This window comes from Rattus norvegicus, chromosome 10 (assembly GCF_021556685.1).
Source record: "Rattus norvegicus strain SHRSP/BbbUtx chromosome 10, alternate assembly SHRSP_T2T, whole genome shotgun sequence".
NCBI classification, from domain to species: Eukaryota; Metazoa; Chordata; class Mammalia; order Rodentia; family Muridae; genus Rattus; species Rattus norvegicus.
Window position 1 is genome coordinate 73785023 of NC_141543.1, and position 21931 is coordinate 73806953.

At 45.2% G+C, this 21931-nt stretch overlaps 1 protein-coding gene across 2 annotated transcripts; it reads left to right on the top strand.

Moving 5' to 3' along the window:
• The first annotated feature begins 8042 nt into the window (after positions 1-8042).
• On the top strand, positions 8043-21567 carry Slfn5 (schlafen family member 5). Of its 2 annotated transcripts, NM_001430188.1 has the most exon segments (5): positions 8043-8113; positions 12101-13125; positions 14389-14514; positions 16851-17571; positions 17722-21567. In NM_001430188.1, coding segments are annotated over 4 exon segments (2655 nt in total). In that variant the 5' UTR covers positions 8043-8113; positions 12101-12128; the 3' UTR covers positions 18533-21567.
• The last annotated feature ends 364 nt before the right edge of the window (positions 21568-21931 follow it).

The window sequence follows — 21931 nt, forward strand, 5'->3', positions numbered from 1 at the left end:
TATTATTCTGTGTCTGTGTGTTTTTCTTCCTCTTAGTTCCACGACTGACCTCTGCATTCCTTCGAGTCGACCTCATTTTGTGGTGAGCTCTCTGCATGTGCTGGAATAAGCAGACGCTAGCAGCTCTGGACTTACGTAGCTGTTATGCTTCATTACAGAAGAGGAGAGGAAGGACCCGTAGCCTAGCAGAACCCCACAGACAGATTGGTTAGTGTTAGTAAGAAATCTGTACTTTGGACACATAAAAAAGAACGTATATCTGTGCATTATGCTTAGCCACAGAGTAGCAATACACTTGTGGAGATCTCTTTCTCTGTTAATATGAACTTCCTAGGATGATTGAGAATGATGTATAAGGGCTGGAGAGAAGGCTCCGTGGTTAAGAGCAGGGCTGCTCTTCCAGAGGACCCAGGTTCAATTCCCAGCACCCACATGGTGGTTCACAGCCGTCTGTAACTTCAGTTCCAGCAGATTTAATGCCTCTTTGGACACTGCAGACTCACACATAGTCAAACCACCTATAAATATAAAATTAAAATGAAGCCAGGTAGTCACATGTCAGATATCCTGCATATCAGATATTTAGCAAAATTTCAGTTATGAAGTATCAACAAAATAAGTGGCTGGATGGTTGTGGAGTATGCCTTTAACCCCAACACTCAGAAGGCAGAGGTAGCTGTCTGAATTTGAGGCCAGTCTGGGCTACAGAATGAGTTCCAGGAGGGCCAAGGCTACACTGTATCAGAAAAAAAGAAAAAAAATTAAAATGAAAACAAACAAACCCAGAAAGCTATTGTCAAACATCTCCACTCTAGTGTGTTTCATTTCTACTCACACTTAATGAAGGGTCAACAGTTCTGAAGCTAGATGTGATGTCCCATCTGAACTACCAGCAAACAAGATGCAGAGGCAAGAGAATCATGAGTTTGAGGTTATTCCCAGCTACACAGTAAGACAGAGACTATCCTAGTTAGGGCTTTACTGCAGTGAACTGGATACCATGACCAAGGCAATTCTTATAAGGACAACATTTAAATGGGGCTGGCTCACAGGTTCAGAGGTTCAGTCCATCATCATCAAGGCGGGAACATGGCAGCGTCCAGGCAGATAGAGTGCAAGAGGAGCTGAGAGTTCTACATCTTCATCTGAAGGCTGCTAGCAGAATACTGGCTTCCAGGCAGCTAGGATGAGGGTCTTAAAGCCCATGCCCATGGTGACACACCCACTCCAGGGCCACACCTACTCCAAGGCCACACCCATTCTAACAGGGCCACGCCTTCTAATAGCACCACTCCCTGGCTGAGCACATACAAACCATCGCAGTGACGAAAACAAACAAACAAACAAACAAGCCAAAAACACTTCTGACATCAGCATCGGGTAGAAAGAGACATTCAGAGTTTTGACCCTTGATACACTAATTAAATTATTTTGTCCAACATCCCTGGGATATCAGATGGAAGGGAGTGGGCATGGCAGAGGCAAAGACAGGCATGGAGAGAGACAGAGACAGAGATGGAAATGGAGACAGAGACAGAGAGACAGTGAGTGAGAGTGATGATCAGAGTGTTGTGCTGTCAGGATGTGGAGAGCATCTTAACGAACTATTCCCCTTCACTCTCAGAGAACAGGTGCCCACATGACAAGCTGAGTTCCTCAGATCTTTTCTGTAGTAGCCTCCCGTGCACTCTGCTTGCCCTCACCTGGGTGGTTTCTAGTAGGAAACTGTGCTTATTAGACCCTTCTATTCTGACAGAATGACAGTCAACACTGGGCCATGGTCTTTTAAAAAATATACATTAATGAGCTATAGATAACATGCTCGACCTCTGCCCAGACTCTCCTTGTTCTCCTTTCCCCACATTTAGGGACGAGTGGGTCCAGTAAGCTACTTACTGGAAATATCTCTCAGATTTAGGCTCACAGCCCAACCATTTTCAATCTCATGAGGCTAGTTGGACAAATCTCGGCTTTGCAGGGTGGAGAGACCACATTCTTTAGTGTGAGCTTTCGGCTTCGGTCCAAGAACAGCCAGGGAAAGCCGGTGGACTTGCTGAGGAGAGTGAATTCCTGAATCTGAGTTTTCCTCTCATTGTCTGGATGAAACATCTTTGCATGAGTCAGTCAAGACAGGCTATGGGAGGGACCGGGGAGGGACCTCGAGGGACAACTCAGTTAGTAAAGACTCAGGACCTGAATTTCATCTCTATGGTGCATTTATGAATCTGGGTGTGGTAGTGAGTGTTCATGATAGTACTGCTGGGGGTGGAGACAACGGATCCTGAGACTTGTTGTCCAGTCAGCCAATCCTGATGGATGATCCCTACGTATCAGTGAGAGAGAGAGAGGAGAGAGCCTGCATTAAAAAACAAGGCAGGAACTGGAGAGAGGGTTCAGCAGTTAGGACCACTTACTTCTCTTGCCAAAGACCTGGGTGGAAACCGAAAGTAATTTTGATCCTAGGGTATGCAATGTCCTCTAGCCTTCTTGGGTACCAGCATTCATGTACTATACATAAACTCATGTGGGAGCACACACATGCACACAAAAGTCTTAAAAATATAGAAGCAAACAAATAAAACCAGGGTGGTTGACTCTCAGAGGGAAATGACTCTGGAGATGAGTCTTTGACTGCCATATGCATACACAGTACAAAAGCACAGTCACCCACATGCGTACCCACTTCAAACAGAAACCAGTAATTGTTTATGGTCTGCAGAGGTGGCTCAGCGGTTAAGACCCAGATTCAATTCCTAGCACCCACATATACATACATACACATACACACAAAATCACACACACACATACATACACAATTATACAGATATATACACACACAGACACATAACCACATACATACATATACACACATATACACACAACCACACACATATATATGCACATACACAATCATATAGATACACGCAGATACATATACACATACACACAATCACACATATACACATGCACACATACATAATACATATAGACACACACATATACACACACCTGTTTCTTTAAAATGAATGAATGTCATTTGGAGCAGTTTTACTTATTTTTAAAGATTATGTGTCTGTGGGAGTGCAGTATGTACACATGAATGTGGGTGCTGAGAAACCCTGAGGTCACAGATCTCCCAGGGCTGACGTTACAGGTAGTTCTCACCCACCTAAATGGTGAGGACTGAACTGGGATCCTCTGGAAGAAAACTATGCCCTTTTACTGCTGAGCTGTCTCTCCAGTCCTCTGGAGCAGTTTGATGTTCAAGAAAAAGTGGACTGGAACGCAGAGGGTCCCCACACACCTCTCGTCCCCACACAAGGATGTCTGCTGCACAATAGCACACTTGTTACAGCTGATGAGCACAATTGTTCAAAGTTCACAGGCTGTGTTAGGATTCCCTCTGGGTTGTGCAGCCTGTGGACTTTGACAAACACTGTCGTTGGGGTATACACAGAACAGTCTCTCACTGTCTTCAACCTCTCTGAGCACAGTATCGGCAAGGTGGCCTTTCTGGGGCACGCCCAGGAAGTGTGTGGGCGAAGCAGCTGGTTTCCTTGTTATCAAGAAGTCGAAAGTTTCTCCTGCAGGGCCTACCTTTTGTTTTGTTTAACAACCTCAGAGTGAAAGAGAGTATGTGTGCAGAAAGTGACTGGAAGGGCAAGTGAGGGGGCAGCCCAGTCCTGAGCTGACTCCTTGTGCCTTCTGATGTGCTTGGTGCCTCAAGGTGGACTCTCCTGATGCTGATTCAAATCCCTTCATGCCTTGGAAGTATTTTTTTCCCTTCATTTTCTAAATTAAAACCTCAGTCACCCTTAATCCAACCGTATCTCGTTAATGTGCTTCAGCTTTATGACTTTGTTTTTGTTTGTTTTGTTTTGAGACAGGGTTTCCCTGTGTGGCCCTGGCTGTCCTGGAACTCACTCTGTAGACCAGGCTGTCCTGGAACTCAGAGATATGCTTGCCCCTGCCTCCCAAGTGCTGGGATTAAAGAAGTGTAACATCGCCCAGCTATGAACTTCCCTTTCAAACTGTGTATTTCCCTGCTGAGTGATTTCTTCCTGCTTGATAGGTTATGAGAAGAACCACCTTAGTTATAAATGTTCACCATGTATACGCTTTTGAGATCTTACTTATTTTTCTTTTCTGTGCATGGGCTTTTGCCTGCCCCTGTATCTGTGAACTACGCATGTGCAGTCAGTACCCTTTGAGGTCAGAAAGGGCATCAGATGTCTTGCAACTGGAGCTACAGAGAGTTGTGAACCATCATGTGGATGCTGGGAATCGAACCCAGATCCTCCGGACGAGCAGAAAATGTTCTAAACTCCTAGCCATCTCTTCAGCCTCCCAAGCAATTGTTCTTAAGATCTAGTATGAACATCTCATGAACTGCCAAAAAGTTTCCACTTTCCACTTTAATACTAAGATAGCCCAGACCCTAGGCAGCTTAGACTTCCAAGAAAGCAGGGTCTGATTTTTTTTCTTACTGAAAAATTTATAACATAGATGAGTTAGCCCTAGCTTGAAGCGTCTTTCTATTTATATAAAATTAAAATGCTTTCATTACAACTGTTTTGCATTTATTTGTTTTATATGCATGTATGAGAGAGAGAGAGAGAGAGAGAGAGAGAGAGAGAGAATATGTTTGTGTGTGCATCCATGTGCCATGGTGTGCAAATGAAGGTCAGAGGGCAACTTGTAAGAGTTGGCTCTCTCCTTCCACCATAAAGGTCTTAGGTATTGAACTGAGGTTGGTGGACTTGGCAGCAAGAGCCTTTACCTGTTGTGCCGTCTTTGCTAGCCCCAAACTGCTTTCCTTCTGGCTAAGAACTATGTATGGTATGCTACCTTCCACTTTCAAGGACAGCAGCTGCCAGGGAGCCTTTCTTCCTGTCATTACTGTGTTGCCTCCCTGGTACCGATGGCTTCCTTGTGGTCACCATAGGCAGTCCGAATGACCTCTTATTTTTATTTATTTATTTATTTATTTATTTATTTATTTATTTATTTACATTTTAAGCCTACCTTTTGTTTTTAATACATCTGAACCCCACAGTTTCTCTTCCTCCATTCCTCTCAGTGCTGTCTCCTATAGCCTCCCCTCTCCCTCAGATCCACTCCTCCTCCATTTCCCCTCAGAAAAGATCAGGCCTCCCAGGGTTATCCCCTGAACATGACATAACAAGTTACAATAAAACTAGGCACAAACCCTCCTATCAAGGCCAGGTGAGGCTATCCAGTAGGAGGAAAAGGGTCCAGAGAGCAGATAAGATTGTCTAGAGATGCCCCCCATCCCACTCCCACTGTGAGAAGTCCTACAAAAAAACGCCAGGCGAAGCAGTTACAGCAAGTGTTCAGAAGACCTAGCACAGACCCATATAGGCTCCGTGATTGCTGCTTTAGTCTCTATGAGCCCTGGTGAGTCCTGCTTAGTTGGTATTTGTGGACCATGTTCTCCTGGTGTCCTATAGTTTTTCCTCCTCCTTTCCTGTGGGGTTCCCAGGGTTGTTCCAAGGAGAGGGCCCCAATAGAGATATCCAATTCTGGTTCTCCCTCTGTCTAATCTTTGGCTCTGATGACTTCTTTTGTAAGGTCAGTTGATTTACAGTCTCTGTTTCCTCTACTGCCTTAATTCCCTGCCAGGAAACACTGCATGCTTTCCGGTTTGCTGGAGTAGGAAGTGGGGGCGTCTTTGGAAAGCCACTTCTCTCTGTGGTAACATTCGTTTTCAGAAGATGAAAAGTTGTCTGCTGGAGATTTGGGGGGGGTAAAGCCCAAGCCTGGTACCCCCTATAAGCTGAGCTCAGCCATCTGTCTTTAATACAACAATTACAGAAATAAATAATAGTAACAAGCAGAGTGGCGTCATCGGGAAGAGGACCAAACAAGGAGGCCCAGTGACCCACAAGTCCTTTTAGCCACTGATGTGAAGCTTAGGGTTAAACAGAGGCTGAGGGTGTGCAGAATGAAGTACTCCTGGTCAAGGATCTGGGTTCCAGTCTGTCCTGCAGGATGCTCTGGCAAGTTGTCAGAACTGTGTGAAATCTCTTCCAGAGAGTCGGCTCCTTCTCTGGCTGCCACCAGTCTCTCCCCCTTTCCAGTGTGAGAACCCCAGGCAATTTCCAAGTCCCCAGGGCCCACCACCTCAATGGTTTGATAATCTAAAGGGCGAGCGCTCTCTAGAGTATTTTTGCTTCTGTCAAAATACTCTGATTGCAAACTGAGGGGAAGTACAGAAAGAAAATTCCAAGCCAGTTCAGTTTTCCTCTTCCCTCAACAGGAAATCAAGAATTCTTCCTAAGAAGACACCAACCTACTGGGACAGGAAAAATGTCAGGGTGCTCTTGAACCTCCCTGTAGGTGCTCCAAGTGTCAAAAAGCAGGACCAAGTCTTCCTTCATTAACTACGCTATGTATTATTCATCTAAACAAATGTCAATTTCCTCCTACGACTGAGCTTTTTTTATCCCACATTGTCAAACAGCAAACATTGTAAGGAGCATTGTAAGCACGCCTATGAAGAATTTCCTTCTAACTTGCTGTCAGGAAAGGGAAAGAGGCCTGGAGAGGTAGCCCAAATCTGAGCTTCATCTCTACAAACCGTGTGTTTGCAATCCCAGTGCCTGGAAGGCACACAGGAAGCTCCCTGGAACTTGCTGGCCAGCCATCTTGGCCTACTTGGTGAGCTCCAGGCCAATGAAAGCGCCTATCTCAATACTCGGGGTAGATGGTGTTTACAGAACGGCAGATGAAACGTCCTTTGGCCCTCTTGTGTAAACATACATGCGCATGTATAGCTGTACATATGCGTGTATCTGCGCACACATGAACACACACAAGGAGAGTGAGAAATGTATTTTTGCTTAAAGGGAATATTATCTACCAATGATTTGGATTTCAAAGAGAAAATGTGGAAGAGCTGCCCAGGCTCTATGCTCTTGACTGCTACGGAAGGGTGTAATCTCCAGGTTCCACACCCCCAGAATCCCAACTTGAATCTCTCTGTGACAGCCTTGAGTTTTGCTTGAACGTACTGACTGCAGCCTCCAGCTGTGTCACGCTGCCTGGAGGAGGAGGGAAAGTGCAGCGGCTGAGTCCCTAACCAAGAGAGGGATTATCAATGGCTTTAAATCTCTTTAACACGCCACCCCCCATTCTGCTTCCTTTAGCTTGCTTCTTTAGTCTGTTGGGGAGGGGGGGGGAACCTGATTTGCTCCCCAGTTCCAGGGGTTCTGGGGGCTTCCCTGCCTGAGTTGTAAAGAGTAAGAGAAATATGTACTCGCCAGAAAATTAGGAAGCACAAAGAAGGGACCGAAAGGCGACAGTTGGTGTCAGGACGCAGAGGAATGCTTAAGAGTTCCAAGTGTCACAGGGTCGGGGAAATCTAAGCTGGAGGCAGCCCCCAGGGAGCTCGCTCCTCACCACTCCCCACCCCTCTAGTTGCAGCACTTCCTGCTCTGGATCCCTGTGAACGAGCCTGAGCCCCCTCTAGTCCCCGTGCAGCAACTTGTCCCGCAGGAACCGATGCCTGGAGGATAAAGGCAGAGGAAAGAAGGGGACGGGGTTGAGGGGGGGTTAGGGGTATCAACAATCTCGAATGGTTGGGGAAGTGGGGGACAAAGGAGAGCTTTAATTTTCTGTTTCAATGCCTCCACCGACCCACCATCCTGAAGATCTCTGTCCTTGGTAAGCTTGACGTGAGGATTCCAGCAGACCGAGGAGACTGAGGGACTTCCAGGCACCGAGGAGAGGGACCCTGGAGCAGTAGAGTCCGAGAAAGGCCAGGTGGGTTCGGGGAGGTTTGGGGGACGTGGAGTTACACCAGGTTTCCTTCCCTGAGTGACCGTAAGAACTATTAATGCCCCTTCGAAGTGAAAAAAAAAATAATAATAAAAAAAAGCCCTCGTCTTTCTTAAAGTTAGCCAAGGTTATTGGCAGCACTGGGGTTTCCTGGTCCAAGAGAACAGGACTGTTTTCTGCACAAGCGCCCCGCCCCGTCACTGCGCTCAGCTGATATAAGGACAAGAGCCCGCAGGAGAGAGGTCTCCATTCTGGACTCGGGGACACCATCTCTGACTCCAGGAGGCAAGCGTGCTGCGGAGGACAGACGCCGGTGGGTAACGGGTCCCCCGTAGTCTTTTGCGCAAGTTTTATCAAAGCCAGGGTCATCAGGTCCCCCCTCCCACACCCTCCCTCGCGTGGTTGTGAGTTGGCAGGGTGCCGCGTCTGAATTCCAGAGTTTGCTTCCCGTTGGCTAACCCCGGGTGGTAACACTTTAGGATAGCTGGCTGGGGGGCATCTAGAGCCCAAAGGCTCGGGCGGCCAAGGGCAGGAGGTGTTGAAAGCTTGGGAAGGGGGGCCCAAACCTTTCTAAACCAACCTTATAAGATTTGCTCTGCTGCACCTTAGAGCAAACTATCTGGTACCAGATGATCCGAGGAAGGAGGCCAAATGGGATCCTATCCCAGGGAGGAGACTGGGGAGTGTCGGGTCTATCACCAGAGCCACCTCTAAACCTCTAGCTTGGTGCCCACTGACCCAGGGGAGCCCGCAGAGCCCAGTGTCAACGATAACTGATAACTCTGTTAACAACAATTCGGTGGGCAGTCCAAAGAAGCAGGTCTGCAGAGCATGATTCCGTGACTTTGTTTCCCTTTAAACAGGGGGGTTCTGAAAGAAGAAGTGACGGGGGAAGGAAGGGGAGAGATGGAGGTATTTCGTAATAGCTTCTCAGGATTTAGGGTTGGGGTGAGGTGGTGCCTGGTGGTTTAGAGGCAAGCCCCTGAGAGGAAGTGGGTGCACTGTCTGAAGTCCACCCTTCCCCAAGACCAAAGCTGGTTTGTCATGCTTGGGAAATGGAAACTGATCTCTAATATGTGTGTGTGTGTGTGGGGGGGGAGTGGGGAGAAGTGTCGGGGTGGGGGGGCAGCAGGCAGGAACTGAGGGTTCCTGTGGCTGGACCTATACCAGAGCAGTGACTTAGTGTGACAGAACTCCGAACCAGAAAGAAGGGTTTAAATGCCAGAAGGCATTTAAACTTTAAATGCCACTAACTTTGTGAAAGTGAAAGAAGAGATGGACAGGATGTGGCCATGAGCTTTGCGGATGGGATAGGAGTTACGCCCAACAGAAAGCAGAAATCCATTTCAGAATTATTGACATAGCAGGAGGCCTTTCAAACTGCAGTCTCTAAGTACTAATGTCTGGGAGGATTACTTTGTTGGTGAAAATATGAAACAAAACAAAACAAAAAAAAAACTACTCTTCAAGTTCTTGAGGGTGTTACTTCCTGCTCTTACATAACTGCAAGGGAGGAGAGGAGGCTTCTCTTAGGGTGGACACCGCTCAGAAAGCCTGCTGTTCTCACCGCACAGATCAAGCTGCACATCTGCCATATATGTGCAGGGAGGTCTAGGTCCGGCCTGATGTTCTTTGGTTGGTGGTTCAGACTCTGAGTACATGGGTACATGTTAGTTGACTCTATTGGTCTTCCTGTGGAGCTCCTATCCCCTTTAGTGGCTGCAATCCAAGAAGGGAAATTCTTATAGTTCAGTGTGTTGAGTTTTTCTATCTATTTTTTAAAAAAAGTTCTGTTTGCTTGGGGCTAGAGAGGTGGCTCAGTAATTACGAGCACTGCTTACTCTTATAGAAGACTCACGTTGATTCCTAGCTCTCACAAGGCAGTTCAGAGCCATTAGTGACTCCATCCAGCTTTAGGGAATCTGACTCCCTCTCTGGCCTGCACAGGCACCAGGCACACACATACATAGATGTGGACTAAACACCCAGATACATAAAGTAAAAATAAACGAAGTTTTAAAAGGACGTAATTTATGTGTCTTGGTGTTTAGCCTGCGTGAATGTCGGTTCACTATGTGCCTGCTGTGCCCTTGGAAGCCAGAAGAGGGTGTCAGATTCCATGAAACAGAGTTACAGACAGCTGTTATCCATCATGTAGGACTGGGGTTTGAATCCTGATCCCGTGGAAGAACAGCCGGTGTTCTTTCACTGAGCCATCTCTCCATTCCTTTCTTTCCTATATTAAGCATTTAATGTCATGTATATGAAATATCTGCCTAACTCAAGGGGAAAATGTTAGAAAGAGAGAGAGCGAGAGCGAGAGCGAGAGCGAGAGCGAGAGCGAGCGAGAGAGAGAGAGAGAGAGAGAGAGAGAGAGAGAGAGAGAATATGAATCTGACTACACACTCCATAGCAACCAAACCAAGCTCCTACTTATTTAAAAGTTGGTTGGCTAGTAACTGGCAACTTTCCTAATTAGCCTCCACTTTCTTTCTTTCTTTTCTTTTTTTTTTCTTTTTTCTTTTTTTTTCGGAGCTGGGGACCGAACCCAGGGCCTTGCGCTTGCTAGGCAAGTGCTCTACCACTGAGCTAAATCCCCAACCCCTAGCCTCCACTTTCTACTCAGGAAGCCAAACATGTTCCCTAAATTATTTGTGAAGGACGCCCCATTTCCAGCAGGTTGCCTTTTCCCCCAGTAACAACAACATCAGTCAGACCACACCCAAGCTTAGCAGGCTTTTCAACTCTCCTTCCTGTCATTGAGTTCCAGCCAATGCAACAGATGGTGGTTGACTTTCCAGTTATAGTTAGCTCAGAATCAATATTACGTTCTCATGTGAGTGCTCTTCATAACATCCAGTTTCCTGGAGGCCCCAGCAAGACACCATCTCACCACTCCTGGCTCTAGAGCTCAGCCTTTGGCCCAGTGAGAACCCATCGAGCCTCTTGTGCTCTGCTGATGGGAGCTTGTTGGTTCTGCACTGATGTGGTGAGGGTGATGTAGTTCTCTTGTACCCAGTTCTCAGTTTGAGCTTTATTAAGGTCTCTCATTTGAGGGCGGCGTCCTGGGTGGAGTCAGCCTATTATGTTTTAGCCCCTTCTTTGTTTTGTGTGTCCCATTTCTCTCTTTTGTGTGCTCCATTAACAATAACAATGGGAGTTGCAGGGCAGAACTGACCCCACAGACCAGCGAATTTGCAATTCTCCCTGAACTGGTGTCCCTTTAGACCAAGAATCACAGGTCACTAATAAAACCAGATACAGTTCTCCATCTATCTTGAGTTTTAGTCATGAGAGTCTAGCTTTGATCCAAAAAGTCATCTCTACGGTTTGCAGCCAGCCTCTTGAGGGGACACCGATGGTTGGGTCTGAGTTCAAAGGTTGGTGATATGAGATGCAGGTGTGGAGAGAGTTTTCACTCTTCCTGTTGATTGACAGCTCTTCAGGGTGTTCTATATCTAGATACCCTACTCATTTAGAAAAACACAGATTCGCTTCTTACAGGTATGCTACCGTATTGTTCCAAATAGTCACGAATTTGTTCATGAAATTCTGCCAGGTATAGCTGCAGGAATTCTGTCTTCACCCCCCTAACCAGATTTGCATTGCATTGGTATTCTATGAGTGTGTGTGTGTGTGTGTGTGTGTGTGCATACATGTGTGACTACATGTGTATGTATACATGTGCATGTGTAACTTTTTTGACACAATAGAAACCACCTGGACCAAAGGACCCAAAATCATCTCTTCAATATTAACAGAGATAAATTACTAATAAAATCACATTGGACTAAAAAAAAATCTTAAAAATTTCCTAGTCTTGATTGGTGGAGAGAGACAAAGAATGAAACAAGACAACACCAGCATACTACACAGATTGCTACGTTCCCGGAGTCTACAAGTACTCTTAGAAAATTTCCTGGGCTTTACAGATGACCCAGGAGACTTTGTCCAAATTAGTCCCAAACCACAGCATATGGTCTGGTAAGATGGCTCAGTGAGTTCCATCCCCAAAGCCCATAAGGCGGGAGAAAACTGACTCCTGACCTCCATGTGTACGCTGTGGCACTGGCCAGGGTATGAACAATACGTTTTTTAAAGAAAGCAAATCAGATGAGCAATTCTCTATGGCCATTTCGTGATGAACGTGGCCACCACACAGACTTAGCCTCTTTCATGAAACTGACTTCAAGCTATGTGCGGTAAAGGGACAACTTCAGAACGGCGCCCTTAAACTACATCTCCCACCTCCTCGTTCTTGTCCTATTCTAACGGTTCTTTCTGTCTTTCTGGGTTTCAGGAAAAGGTTTCAGTCAAAGGCCGAGAAGATGAATTTCCTGACAAATTTGGAACTGAACTTTGCAGAGTGTATATTAGATGGAGGAAGAGCCACCATGGGGGTTAGGCAAAGGGTGGAAATGGATGCCACACAAAGGATGAGACAGAATGAAACCATCTCCCAAGCAGTGTGCGCTCTGCTCAACTCCGGCGGCGGAGTGATCAGGGTTGAGATTGAGAACAGAGACTATAATTTTGAGAGGGATGGAGTAGGCCTGGACCTGCCACCATTGTTCCGAAACCATTTAGACCAGATGATGCATGGAAGATTCTTTTTAATCTATGTGAGTTCGTGGACCGTGGAAGCCTCAGGAGTGCGGCTCGCTACCCTGTGTTCCAATTTGTACCGCAGATGTGGAAACTTTACTGAGGTCATGGACCCTCCAGAAGCTCTGACATTCCTCAGAAATGTCCAGGTTGTTAGGGGTCTTGGTGATTCCGACTTTTTAAGTCTACAGGAAGCTCCTGTTGATGATGCTCAGATGGTCTTAGCTTCTGATGTGTTTAATAGCCAGCAGCTCCAGTACCTGGAAAAACTCAACTTTACAGAGTCCCTACACGTTGAATTTCAAATGTTCTCGGCAGACCTTGCACAGGGCATTCGAGAGAGACTCCCCAAGTGTGTTTCTGCGTTGGCCAATTCTGAAGGGGGCTATGTGTTTTTTGGTGTTCATGAAACCGGTCAAGTCATTGGATGTGAAAAGGAAAAACTAAATTGTTCCAACTTGTTGACTACTATTGATGCCTGTATCAGGAGGATGCCTGTCTATCACTTCTGTGCACATAACCACAAAGTGCAATATACCCACAGATTCCTTGAGGTGTACGATAAGAAGGCCCTCCATGGGTATGTCTGTGCAATCAAGGTAGAACGATTCTGCTGTGTAGCGTTTGCGAAAGCGCCTGATTCCTGGGAGGTAAAGGACAGTGTTATGAAGCCGCTGACTGCAAAGGACTGGACCTCTTGGATGACAGAAACCAACCCAGGTCAGGGAACAAGACGGAGATGGGATAATGTTTGCTGGGTGGGGCTGGGCGGGGCAGGGCGGAGGCAGATAGAGAGAAGAGAGAGAGGTGAAATTCTTTGGAAATTGAGAGAAGAGATCAATTCCTACAGACGGCAAGTCACTGCCCTTCCATCTGACTATTCATCTCGAACACTCTGCATGCATCAGAATGGCCGTGCCAGTAGAGGCTGATGCAGGGCTAATCCGAAATAGTAGCCTGAAACGTCGCTTCTGTTCTATATCCTTTCTTGTTTATTGTTTGAGTCAGGCTCCTCCTGCTGCAGCCTTCTAGATTGTTGGGTGACAGGTGTAAGCCACCACACCTGGCACGGTTTTCCTCATGTTGATGTTAAGACCCCTTCCTTTCCAATTACTGGCTTTCATTCAACTACTCAGCAAATCCCCCATTCTGACAGATGTGTCCATCCTTTCTAACTTTTTGACAGTTTCCTCTTCCCATTTTTTAGAGCACTCTTTAAAACATGAATTTTATTTTACATATATAGATATTTTGCCTGCATATTTGTTCAACAGTGCAGTGTCTGTGGAGGTCAGAAGAGGGCAACAGAACCCATGGAACTGGCATTACAGATGGTTGTGAGCTGCCATATAGGTGCTAGGAACAGAACCTAGGTCCTCTGGAAGAGCAGCAATGCTCTTAAGTGTTGAGTCACCCCCCAACCTGCGCAAAACAAAACAAAATGTTTTTAATCCTTTTATTGAGCTTTTCATGAGCAAACCATGATTTCTCCATTTTCCCATTTCTGGAGCCACAGTATGACACTAACCATACCGAAAGGCTAGAGAGAGGGGATGCGATAGGTGTCTGCTTTGGAAAAGGCAACATAAAATGAGATTGGATGAGAGAAAGCCAGTGGTAACTTCAAAAGTAACAAAACAAACAAACAAACAAACAAACCAGCAAAACTAAAAGGTCCATTTCAAAATTATTCAGCACCCTATACCATTGGCCATCACATCTTCTAGTCACATATACTTAAACTAGTACTCTAAAAATATAAAATAATTTTATTTCAATATGATTAAACATTAAGGATTTGGAGAGGTGGCTCACAGGTTAAGAGCATAGGCTGCTCTTGCAGAGAACCCAGGTTTGGCTTCCAGCTGATCTGTTCTGGAAATGCAATATCTGCAAATCACAGCTTTGAGATTAACATGGCTCAGCTAAGAAGTGGGGCCTGCCCCTCCCCCCACACTCAACTCTTGTTTCATGTTTCCTCAGAGCTTTTCAGTTTCCCTCAGATGATCTCCAGGATGAATATGTTAAACACCACACCCCGCAGCAGGACTGTGTTCAGTCATAAATATTTGAAATGTGTGGAGGACCTACAGAAGGATTACTTTTCAGGTAACTGTAATTTCCGGGCACCTTGGAACATGCTGGTTGTTTCCATATTCAGGTGGTGGTGGTGAGAGTCTTGAATGTTCATACAAAACCACCTATGGAAAGCTTAGAGAGGGGCTGGAGCTATGGTTTAACAGTTAAAAGCACTGGCTGCTCTTTCAGAGGACTTGGGTTTGATTCCCAGCACCCACATGATGGCTCACAACCATTACCACAATGGGTAAGTATGCCACAATAGAGTTGCAGAATCCAACATTAACAGTGAGAATGAGTGTATTACTGTCATGAGCAAGCACAGGGTTGAGTGTGGACCATGTCCAGGCACATCTTGTCGTGACTTTGTTCATGGATTTTCTTGGTTCTCTTATTGATTTTAAAATGTTTTAAGCATTCTAGTATTTCTGGATCTTTCTTGGCTTTAGTTATCTCACTATTAAGCTTTTGCATACAGCTGGGACATAGAACAAAGATATAATTTAGTAAGTAATTATACCATGAAACTTGTGTAACTACTTAAATAAAATAAGTAACTAGAGCTTTTCAAATGCTATGCTGCCATTTCTTTTTCAGATTCTCTTTTTTTGATGAACTTTTGGAAAATTGCCAACATTTTTCTTTCCTCCTCCTCCTCCTCTCCTCCTCCTCCTCCTCCTCCTCCTCCTCCTCCTCCTCCTCCTCCTCCTCCTCCTCCTCCTTCTCCTTTGTTGTTGCTGTCTTTGTTTGCTTGTTAGAGACAGAGTCTTATTAGGTAGTCCTGAATGTCCTAGAACTCATAATGTAGACCAGACTGGCCTTGAACTCACAAAGATCTGCCTGCCTCTACCTCCCAAGTGTGAATTTGATTTTTTTTTATAAAAGAATTCATAGTTTGGGTTTAAATTTTAATCAGGATTTGTAATCCTCCAAAATTTTCAGTAACGGATATACATAAAATATATATGCAATATATAACCAATATATCATTTATTAATAGTATACATCCAGAAGGTCTTTATACATGGCTCCCATCTTTATACATATTCATACATACAATATATAAAAATCTTTTAAGAGACCTTTAAATCTCACAATGAACCTGTATAAGGTAGACATTCTTGTATAGCTCTGGATATTAGTTTCCTGTTACCAACATCACAGTCAAAATACAAAACAGTTCCATTGTTCACAAAGGAAGTGGCCTTCATGCTGCCTCTCCTATAACCAGACTGCCCTAACTCATGACCTGTGGCACGTATTGATTGCTTGCTGCACCAGACAGCATGTGGCTTTTGTCAAGGGTCCAGTTTGGCTCTCAAATGCTTTTCTCTATATGCTCCTCTCTCTTTCTTTGTCTCTCACTTTTGGAAGCACAAACGTTGTAGTCATCCAAATGGACTGTGCTGCTTGTTGCTTCCATGTTTACACAGGATTCTTTTTTCTTTTTTCTTTCTTTAAGACAGAGTCTCACTGTGTGGTTCGGGTTGGCCTCAAACTCACAAAGATCCACTTGCCTCTGCCTTCTGAGGGCGGAGATTAGAGACACATTCTACCACTCCCAGCTCAAGCGTCTTCTTTTATTTGCTCTCTATTATGGCCTCTTTCTGCTGCCTAACTAAAGGGCACCCTGGAGGCTCAGCCCAGCTGTCTCCTTCTCATAAAGACTTAGAACTGTCTTTCTTTTTTCCTACGCTGTAATTCCCACCAATGTCCCTATAGTCCGAGTGAGGTTCTTTCTTGCTGCCTTTGCTACTTTGCTCTCAATGTGGTCCCTGTTGATCTCAGATGGTGTTGCCTGCAGCTGGTTATGGGCTTCCCCAGACTCAGGATTGCTTCTCTTTTTGTTACTAATATAAAACTGATTATGGACATATGATAGGGCCCAAAGGTCAGCAGATCTATATCATGTAATGCTGAAGTAGAGTGAGACTAATTACCAGATACTGATTTGCTTAGTGATTTACTTAAAGCACTGCCTCCTGTACCTCCCGTTTGCCAGGCAAGGCTTCCCTTGCCTCCTGGAACAGAATAACCTGGAGAAACAGCTGGAGGAAAAAAAAAGAAAGAAAGAAAAAAAAAGGGTACTGGCCCTTTAAATCCTGCTGCCTGCCACAAACTCTTCTGTAAAATCTCACTCACTCGCTCACTCCACCTAGTGGTTTTAGAGTGTAAAGTGTGATTACAGACTGGGCCTGGGCTTGAAGGTTTTCCAAAGCTGTCTTTGGTTTTGTCCACTGGTAGCATCTCTTCTTTTCTACTCTCATTAGTGTTAGAGTGCTTATTCCAGAAAGATTCCCACAGCAATGGTGATTATTAGCTTGTCCTGTGAGTCTCTGATTCATTCAGATTCTTTCCTTGTCTAGTGTTACCTAACAGGATTACATATACTCCAGAGAGCGTCTACAAGGACCTCTTCTCAGACTACAGAGGACTAAGAAACTTAATAAGTGCGGAAATGCGCTGTTTCTCTCAAGGGATATTGATCTTCTCCCACAGCTGGGCTGTGGACCTAGGTCTTCAGAGGGAGCGAGATGTCATCTGTGATGCTCTTCTAATTTCCCCAAACAATGTCCCAATCCTGTACACCATTTGCAACAAGTGGGATCTGAGGAACAGGCAGTATTCCATGGGCGTCGCCTATACCCTGAAGCAGAGGCTGGTGAACATGGGTGGCTACACTGGAAGATTAGGCATCATTCCCTTGGTCTTCCCACTGGGTGCTGACCAAAGAGTAAGGGATGATTTAGAAATGCCGGTTTACCCTGAATCCTACAACTTCATAACCATGGAGCAGGTGGAAGCTCTGTTGCAGTCTCTTGTGATCGTCTTGTTCGGGTTCAGACCCTTGTTAAATGAGGAGTTAAACTCTGAGTCTGAGACTGTGGCCCTACTCACAGAGCAACAGCATGAGTTGCTTTCAATGAATCTGACTAAGCACAGAGAGCTGTTTGTTCATGGTTTACCTGGGTCAGGGAAGACCACTCTAGCTCTCATGACCCTGGAGAAGATCAAGAACGTGTTCAACTGTCAAGCTGAAGATATTCTTTACATCTGCGAGAACCAGTCTTTGAAGAAATTTGTGAGGTACGCAGCCTGACTCTACTCATTTCTTTCTGGTGGGCAATTTTAGCGGGTGTGGCTCTCGTAGGCTAAAGCCATGGGTTGTTGCTACCTTGCTCAGGAACTGTACCTAGCTATTGGGCTGACTTGCTCTGTGTTTCTTACACCTTTCAGCAGGAAAATCGTTTGTCAGGCAGTGACACGGAAAGCCTTCATGAAAAACACCTATGACAACGTGCAACATATCATCGTGGACGAAGCTCAGAATTTCCGAACCGAAGAAGGGAACTGGTACGCCAAGGCGAAAGGCATCGTTCAGAGAGGGAGAGATGGCCCAGGAGTCCTCTACATTTTTCTGGATTACTTTCAGATCAATCACTTGGGCTGCAGTGGCCTCCCTGAGCTCCAAAACCAGAAGCCAATGTTGAAGCTCACCAGGATGCTCCGCAGTGGAGACAGGATAGCCAACTACCTTCAAGATATAATGCATCTAATCCAAAATAATCCTCCCCCGAATGTCCCCAGAGACGCCCTGAGGATGGGTGAAGAACCCGAAGGCCGTGCAAATGACACAGGCAGTTTAGAGATAACTAATGGCCTCAATTTGGAGCAGATGGCAAACTATGTAGCCGAGAAATGCCAGGGTCTCTGGAGGACTGGCTATTACCCCGAGGATGTTGCTGTTCTTTTCACTAACGTCAGAGATATAGAAAAATGTAGAGAAAGGCTTCTGCTAGCGATGAGGAGGAGGACCATGTCTCAGCTTGGTGAGGAGTCCAGTTTACTAGTGCAGGTCAGGGAGGGGTTGGATAGTCCGGGGAATCACATTGTGTTGGATAGTGTCCAGCGATTTTCAGGCATGGAAAGAAGTATAGTGTTTGGGATTATTCCAGAAAACTTTGAGACAGACATTTCCTACAATGTTCTGCTCTGCCTGGCTTCCAGGGCAAGAACCCACCTGTATATTGTAAGGGTTAGACTTTGATAGGAGGATACCAGTTTTTAGTTAGCTGGGGTTGGTCTCTAGATCTCTTTTGAAACTCTTTGATATAAACATTTAAGCACCAAAACATTTCATGTATAGTCACCCACTCAGGGTAAGCAAATATGGGTATGGGGGATTCAGACAGTAGTCAGAGATATAACAGCAATTAGTTGGCCCTGAGTCTCTCTCTCTCTCTCTCTCTCTCTCTCTCTCTCTCTCTCTCTCTCTCTCTCTCTCTCTCTGTGTGTGTGTGTGTGTGTGTGTGTGTGTGTGTGTGTGTATCATGAAGGATTGGTTGTTTGAGGTAGGGAGGAAAGAGCCAATTATGAGATGACTGCTATACTATACGTTCTAGTGGACTCAGATATTTTCCTTGTTTTTAACACAGAAATGCTTGATCCTGGTATGTGGAGAGAGCATGAAGGGTGGAGGGTGTGTCCATCTTTAGCAGGACATGGTTTGAAATGTAAGTTCACAAATTGCAAGTTATAATTTCAGGGTGAGACCAGTTGAACTTGTGTTATTTCCCATTTTGCCTTTCACTGGCACTACTATTTTTGATCTTTGCTTCCTACATGACTTGTTCATTCAGAATCTCTCTCCTTTGACTCTGCTTTAATATTAATGCCCGTGGAGACTCAGGGATGCTACAGCCAAAGTGCCAAAGTGTGGGTTCAGTGGTTTGGAAGAATGGACAGACTCTAAGTTAGCAGCACTTCACACTTAATTTAGTAACCGTAGCACGCAAATGTAAGTTGAATATCTCTGTTCTCTCAGCACTCGGTAGTTCGACCAGCCTTTCAAAGGCTGTCGCTGAAAAATACTCATTTGTCATTTACTTTAGGTTTCTTCAAACTCAGTATTTAGAGCCAAACAGAGCAGACTTTTCTGGGAGACACAAACAAAAAACCCAGAGTTCATTTGCTATTAAAAAGAGCAAAAGCGGGCTGGAGAGATGGCTCAGCGGTTAAGAGCACTGACTGCTCTTCCAGAGGTCCTGAGTTCAATTCCCAGCAACCACATGGTGGCTCACAATCATCTGTAATGGGATGCTCTCTTCTGAAGTGTCTGAAGAGAACTACAGTATACTAACATATAAATAAAACAAAGAAATCTTTAAAAAAAAGAGCAAAAGCGAATTATGAAAACTCAAGGAAAATGAATATACATGGGAAGTATGACAGAAGTTGAGTAACTTGGAGGAAAAAACCCATACATTCTAATGGGTGGATCCGAGCCATTCATGTTTGTCAGAGTGTGTGTAAGGTGAGTAGGGGTGTAGATAATAGCTAGGAAAAAAAGACAAAGAAGCTGGGGGAAAGGGAGGGCTGGGGAGTAGGGGCATCAGGACACATGTGGTATGAAGCAGAAAGGGGGCCGGGGGGGGGGAGGTGGAAGTGGAGGCGCAGCGATAGGCTCTGGGAGGGGAGCGGCACAGATACTAGAAAAATTCTGGAAAAAATAAAATGTGAAGATAGAATCAGTTTGCTTTAGGCAGCTTGTTACATTCTTAGAAAATTTACAACAAAGAAATTTACTTCTAGCCAGGCAGTGATGGCGCATGCCTTTAACTCCAACACTCAGAAGGCAGAGGCAGGTGGACCTCTGAGGCCAGCCTGGTCTACAGAGTGGGTTCTAGGACATCCAAAGCTACACAGAAAAACCCTGACTCAAAAAGCAAAGCCAAAAAAGAAAAAAAAAAAAAGGACAAAGCCAGGTAGTGGTGGTGCACAGCTTTTTAATCTCAGCACTGTGGAGACAGAGACAGGAGGATCTCTGAGTTTGAGACTAGCCTGGTCTACAGAGTGAGTGCCAGGTTAGCCAGAAAGGTCAAGAAACAATATGCTTGGGAAATGCTGGCAGCAAATGTCATCAATATTTTTTTTTTCTCTAAAGTTTCTATTCATGGTAGTTTAATCCCATTGCTCAGGAGGCGGAGGCAGGAAGATCTCCGTGAGCTTGAGTCCAGCCTGGTCTACAGAGTGAGTTCCAGGCCAACCAGGGCTACATAGTGAGACTTTGTCTCAAACCCTTTTTCTATATAAAAGAAAAATTTCCAAGATTAAAAGAAAACTGGAGGAAGGACTTGACGGGAAGCGTGCAGAAGGCGTTAAATAGCTCCTACACATGGAGGGGACATTACTATGGTCGCATGAGTGTCCCATAACCAGGGTGTGTGATGACTGACATGCCATTTGGAGAGAAAGCTGCCAATGGCCGTGACTTGCTCGAATGCTGACAAACTTTTACCTTGAGATTCATTTCTAAGGAACTTACTCTGCACACACAGCTTGCACACATGTAAAAAAGCTTCTGGACAGATGCATAGAAGTCTGCTTCTAGGGTTGGGGATTTAGCTCAGTGGTAGAGCGCTTGCCTAGGAAGCGTAAGGCCCTGGGGTTCGGTCCCTAGCTCCGAAAAAAAAAAAAAGAACCAAAAAAAGAAGTCTGCTTCTAGTAGCAGAAAGCACAGTAGCAGTAAACATCGATACAGAGCAGTTGAAGGGAGTAAGTTACGGGCTAGCACAATGCACCATCACACCATGAAGCCATACAAAAGCGAGCTCTCCATCGTATTTATGCATTCTGTATTGCGAACAAAGTCCATCCTGTGCCTCTAGAGTTGGCACACATGCTCGCGGATGCATTCGGGATTTTTGAAAGTAAACCTTAAAAACTGGCAGCAGTATTTGACTCTGGAAAGGGGAAATCGGCGACGAGGGAGAACAACAGCTTTTGCTCTTTGCGACTCTAGGTTCTCTACCATGTGGTACTTGACGGAGTTTTGCTTTGCATGTGTTTTTCACTTATGAATTTGTAAATGACTTTCTCAGTTCTTATCAACCTGTATCCTGGATAAACATTTCATAATCATAGTGGATATTGATAGTGGATAGTGAATGGGGGAATTCGAAAACTATACAACATAATAGATTTTTTTAGTACCTAACATTTAGAAGTGTGGACTCACTGTCATATTTGATTCAAGCTTGTTTTTTTTTTAATAATAAAAGCCATAAAATATTGGAATTAAAACGGAACTTTTCTTTATTCTTTTGCATTCTATTACTCCCCCACCCCCACCCCGTCCCTCAAGGACAATGACAATCAGGACTTTGGCATATTAGAGTTTCACACACAGGTGAAGGCATCAGACCACACTAAACAGCAGAATAAAGTGAGGGTGGGAGGGAAGGCACTGGGAGTCCAAATGACTGGAAATTGGTTTCTATGGCAACAGCAGTAATTATAAAAATAATAGAGGGCTGTGGAAATAGCTCAGTCAGTGGAGCGCTGGCCATGCTGAGTTCAAACCCTAGAAAGCACATAAAGAAGTGAGCTGTGGGGATGCACGTGTAGTCCCCGCTCTGGGGAGAATGGATACAGGTTCCTGCCCTTG

Bases quoted from the DNA above. Each gene is read 5' to 3' on its own strand.
- Slfn5 (NM_001430189.1), top strand. From the start codon at position 12,129: ATGAATTTCCTGACAAATTTGGAACTGAACTTTGCAGAGTGTATATTA. The intron at 13,126-14,388 runs GTCAGGGAACAA...ATGTTTCCTCAG, and splicing joins GATGACAGAAACCAACCCAG to AGCTTTTCAGTTTCCCTCAG.